Source organism: Puma concolor, chromosome C1 (genome assembly GCF_028749965.1).
Source record: "Puma concolor isolate L17-30 chromosome C1, mPumCon1.1.hap2, whole genome shotgun sequence".
Classification (NCBI taxonomy): domain Eukaryota; kingdom Metazoa; phylum Chordata; class Mammalia; order Carnivora; family Felidae; genus Puma; species Puma concolor.
The window spans coordinates 165,396,377-165,401,155 of record NC_141674.1 but is presented as its reverse complement, the minus strand read 5'-3'; the positions used below and the strand labels follow the sequence as shown (position 1 = coordinate 165,401,155).

General features: G+C 57.5%; 1 protein-coding gene across 1 annotated transcript; it reads right to left on the bottom strand.

Moving 5' to 3' along the window:
• Nucleotides 1-1,236: 1,236 nt before the first annotated feature.
• On the bottom strand, nt 1,237-3,884 carry HOXD11 (homeobox D11). Its single transcript, XM_086718939.1, has 2 exons — nt 2,728-3,884; nt 1,237-1,980 (listed from the first exon to the last, which is right to left on the bottom strand). Exons 1-2 carry the CDS (start codon nt 3,506-3,508, stop codon nt 1,745-1,747), a joined length of 1,017 nt encoding a protein of 338 aa, XP_086575065.1. The 5' UTR covers nt 3,509-3,884; the 3' UTR covers nt 1,237-1,744.
• Between the last annotated feature and the right edge of the window lie 895 nt (nt 3,885-4,779).

The following is a 4,779-nucleotide window of genomic DNA, read 5'->3' as shown; positions in this document are numbered from 1 at the left end:
AATTACACAAATGTTTGAAGGGAAATTAAGGTTATTGATCCTGAAATTAGGAATTTGCTTAGATTTATGGTGAGCCCCTGTTATGATTCTGTGTGGTCATAAATGTATGTGGGGGTCTGGATATGTGTAAGCATGTGTGTGTGTGAGAGTGGGTGGCGGCTGAATATCACAGAAGAACCTTAAGGCGCCTAATTATTCAGAAAGGTTAAAGGTGATGACCTTGACATTTTGGAAGTTCAAAGGCATACACTTATGCACTTATGTTTTTCCTTCCCCCCCCCAAACTTTGGCAATTAAAAAAATTTTGCATTTGGAAATGCATACCTCCTCTGAAGATGCATGGGGTCCCGTACACCTTATGGTTTTGTTTTGTTTTGTTTTTGACTTTGGGCTTAGGAGAGGTTAAGAGTCATAAGATTCACTTTACTTTTTTCAGAGAAAGAGATGCTTTTCTCACTCCTACAGTTTATTGCACATTGCGGAAATCTCTTTTGGGCCCACCAGAAGGTGTATAATATAACCCAATTAAGCTGTTTAGAACTTTGGCTTTTATGGTGTTGTCTAGACAGTTCAAGGTTTTGTAAACAGCCTGGCCTGGCCCTGCAACATAAAGTGCTGTTCAGCCCCCACCACATTCTTTAACTTGAAGCGATAAATGCAGTGAGGAGTGGGTCTGCAGCCTCAGGCCCTATTGCAGGGAGGGGTCTTACCTCCTCTCCTGCAGGCCCGCTGTGACACTAGCAAGGACCCCAAGCCCTCTCCACCATTGGTAACTTCCTTTTGGCAAATTATTATTTTTTTTCAATGAAGGTTTCTAATCTTGGTTTCTTTTGGGGGGGACCCTGGCTCCTTGACAGCTTGTTAAGAGTGAATTTGGATTGTCTAACAAGTTTTTTTTTTTTTAAATGGTTTTTGCCTTTTCAGAAATTCCAAGTTCACTAAGCTGGGAAATAGGGGGGAGGAGACGTCCTTCCTAGGTCCTGCTCTCCCAGCCTCATTGCCTGGAGGAAGAAGCACCACCATGGCTGGGTCCCACCCTCGATTCAGAAATTCATCTCTAAAGTGAATTTTAAAATGAGTGTAACCTAGAGAAGGTGAGAGAGAGCTACTCTTATTTCAGCAGGATCAAAAAGCATTTCACTTGATTTTCAGTTGCATATGGGAGAAGGTTCTGGCTACTAAAATACCCTAATCAGACAATAAACTTCTTTAAAGAGGAAAAAATCATATAGTGTGTTGAAGCTGTAACCTCCATTTTACTAGAAACCATTTATTCACACAAAACACAGTGACTTATGCCTCCATACGACAGACCAAAGGTACATTTCCCAGAGTTTAAATAATCTGCATTCACCAAGGGGGAAGGTCGGGTCCCTTAAACTCAGAACAAAAACAAGTGCCTTCCAACCAACCCAGCGGCCTAAACTCTCTACAGATCCCACAGCGTCCCCACGGGGACTCAGAGTGAGGGAGGGAGAACAACAGCACATTGGCGGTAAAATTGTAAAGGGACGTTTGCATTTACCATTTTCCCCTTATTAGGATCCATTCGGCCAAGTCCCCGGCCTCGTCCGCAGGCAGCAGTGGTCGCTGGGAGGTCCCGAGTTGACCGTGGGAAGGAATCGTGGAGTTCCACAGAGAAGAGGCGTCATTAAACCCAAGGACATTGGGCCTGCCGAGGGCAGGTTGCTGGGGAGGAGGGTGGGTGAGTGGGGCTCGGGGAGAGGGGTGCTTCCTGGAGCTCTCAAAATAAGGGGTTTCCAGTGAAATACTGCAGACGGTCTCTGTTCAGTTTCTTTTCTTTCATTCTTCGATTCTGGAACCAGATTTTGACTTGCCGGTCAGTGAGGTTGAGCATCCGAGAGAGTTGGAGTCTTTTCTCTTTGTTTATGTACACGTTAAAGAAAAACTCGCGTTCCAGTTCGCGGATCTGGTACTTGGTGTAGGGACAGCGCTTTTTCCGGGACCGCTGGGGGGCCACTGCAAGGCAAAGAAACCAAGAGGTGAGAGAGACCGCTGACTGCCCACCCCCACCCGCCCTGCGGCCCAGGCCCAAGCGAGGGCCAGGCCTCGGCCCGTTGGGGACGTCCCCTGCCGCAGCTGAAAGACCCTGCTTGCGTCGTGGGGGATGATATATGGGCGGGCACAGGAGAGTGCGGGCGTGGACGTGTGTACACGCCCGGACACACACACACACACACACACACACACACACACACACACACACTGGCACAGAGGCGGAGAAGCAGAGGGCAAGGCAGGCTCTGAGTTGGAACCCTAAGGGAGAGAAACACGAGCGCGCCGGGGCATCTGCTCCGACTCCAGCCAGCAGCGCGCGTCAGCCAGAGGCTTGGATAAAGTCCAGTTCAAGGATCTCCCCACCCCACCCCCCTTAGAAGCAGGAGGCTCCAGTGTCCACACTCACCAAGTGGCTTGAAATCTCCCCTCCCTCACTCCATGGTCTCTAGCACCACCCCATCCCCCCAAACTGGGGAAAAGCTCTCTGTAGCGATTAATGTCCCCTCGAAGTCTACCTTAAGCCCACCTAAATTGGTTTCCTATCGTAAACACACTTTACAACGGCCCGGGAAATCTTATAGGATGTATAAACCCCTTCGAACGCTTATAAAGCAGCACATAAAACGGCGCAAGCAGAGGGAGGCCCCCGCCGCCCCCCCGCGCCCGCGGCCCCCCGGCCCAGCCGCCCACCCCGCACCGGGTGCCTACCTGTGCCGCCACTCTTTTCAGCCCCCGCCTCCCCCGGGGGCCCCTCGCCGTCGCCGCCGCCTCCTTCTGCCGCCCCCTTGGGCTCCGAGCCGGGGGTCGCCTTGGCGCAGGGACTTCCCCCGCCGCCACCGGCCCCCGTCTTGGGGTCGCCCTTGTCGGCAGCGCCCTCGGGCTGTGGCGGCGCAGGAGGCGGAGGGGGCTGCGGCCCGGCGAACGGGGGCCCGGGAGCAGCCTCGTAGAACTGGTCGAAACCCTGCGGCAGGATGCCGTTGCGGCCCACAGCGCTGTAGAAGTTGGAGGCGGCGCCCGCGGGGCCGTGTGGCGGCCCGGGCGCGGCGCACACTGGCTCGGGCGCCTTGAAGAGCACGTCCGGCCGGCGGCCCGCGGGAGGGAGCAGCTCGCGCTGCATGGCCGCCTCCTCAGCCGCCGCCGCCGCCGCCGCCGCAGCCGCGGCTGCCGCGTAGTAGGGAGCGTAGCCCCCGGCGCCGCCGCTGCCGCCCCCGCCGGGGCCGCCCCCGCCGCCGCCGCCCCCCGCGCCGCCGCCGCCGCCGCCGCGGTACGGCCACTTGGCGCGCTCCAGGCCGTAGTCGCGGAAGGCCACTTCGCGCACGGGCTGGACGTGCGGCGCCAGGTTGGAAGAGTAGGGGAAAGTCATCTGGCAGGACGACGGTTGCGATAGGAACGACGGCTTGCTGGCGAAGTCCGACGGGGCCACATAGTAGGCGCAGCCCGGCAGGTACATGCTGGCTGCGCTCGGGCCGCACTCATCAAAGTCGTTCATGGCTCCGCGGCGTGCGCGCCGGCGAGCCCCGGGCCGCTCCCCGCGCCGCCAACCTGAGCCATCGATTGCACAAGAGGCTTGGGCCAGGATCAACTAAGCAAAAATCCCCACCGGGCGCTGACGTGCAATTCATCTTGATTGATTCTGGTGGTAATTATGTCACGTGACGCCATGGAGAGAAATGTCCTTATATCTATATCAGCTCTCGCCAACACGCCCCGGGACGGCTCCTGGCGCCGAGACACGCGCGCGCTGGGGGCGGATCGGTCTCCCTCTCCAGCCGGCACTCTCCGGGCGCCCTCTGACCAGGCTGCGCCGCAGGCCGGTCACCTGTGCGCCGCCGGCGGCTGCCACTGCTGGGTGCATCTGCCACCGCCCGGCTGGGCCGCCCGCCCGCGCCCGCCCGCCCGCGCCGCTTTAAGTACGCGGACCGAAGCCGGCGGGGAGGAGGAGGGAGGGGGAGGAAGGGGGAGGAAGGGGGAAGGGAAAGAAGCGGAGAGCGGAGGGGGGAGCCCCAGCCCAGGGCACAGGGGACTAGGTGTGAGGTTGTGAGGTTCCCACCCCCCACACCTCTTCCTGCAGCCGCTCCCTCCCCCGCGACGCCGCCACCCTCTGCAGCTTGCCCGCCAGGAGCTTGTTGCTTCTTGCTCAAGGGGCGTAATTGCGCCACTCTCGGGGCGCGAGGAGCCCTGATTTACATATTCCTCAGCCCTGCGCGTTTATCGCGGAATAACTTGGCTCTCTCCATTCCTGACCCCGGGAACGCGAGTGCCAGCCTCAGAAAAAAAACCCACGCCAAAACCCTACCAGGAGCTCACCCAGGCCAGGGCCTCGGTGCCCACTCGGATCTTTCGCCCTCTCTCCTCCTGTGCTCCTGTCTCTCTTTCTCCTTCCTTCGTCTCCCTTCAGTTTTCTCCCATCTCTCTCTCCTGTCTTCTCTTCTCACACTCCCTTCTCTTGTTTCGGCTTGCCTCCTTGGGGTGTCTGGCTGGCTCAGTCAGCAGAGCATCTGACTCTCGATCCTCTTGCCTTCTTCCTTCCTCTTACTTTCCTCGTTTCCTTTCCTTTCTCTGTCCCCTGATCCTCCCTCTTCCTTTCCCCTAGCTGTGTGTCACCACCTCTGTGCTCTCCCTGTTGCCTCTCTGCCTTTTCTCTCCCAACGCTAACGCAAGGAGGAAGTTCAGCCAGCGGAGACGCCCCATGCCCCTCTAGAAGGTGGGGGGTCTGGTGAACAAAAGGATCTGGAGTCCTACTCTAAAGGTGCCTGGCCT

Bases quoted from the DNA above. Each gene is read 5' to 3' on its own strand.
- HOXD11 (XM_086718939.1), bottom strand. From the start codon at position 3,508: ATGAACGACTTTGATGAGTGCGGCCCGAGCGCAGCCAGCATGTACCTG. The intron at 1,981-2,727 runs GTAGGCACCCGG...TTTGCCTTGCAG, and splicing joins TGAAAAGAGTGGCGGCACAG to TGGCCCCCCAGCGGTCCCGG.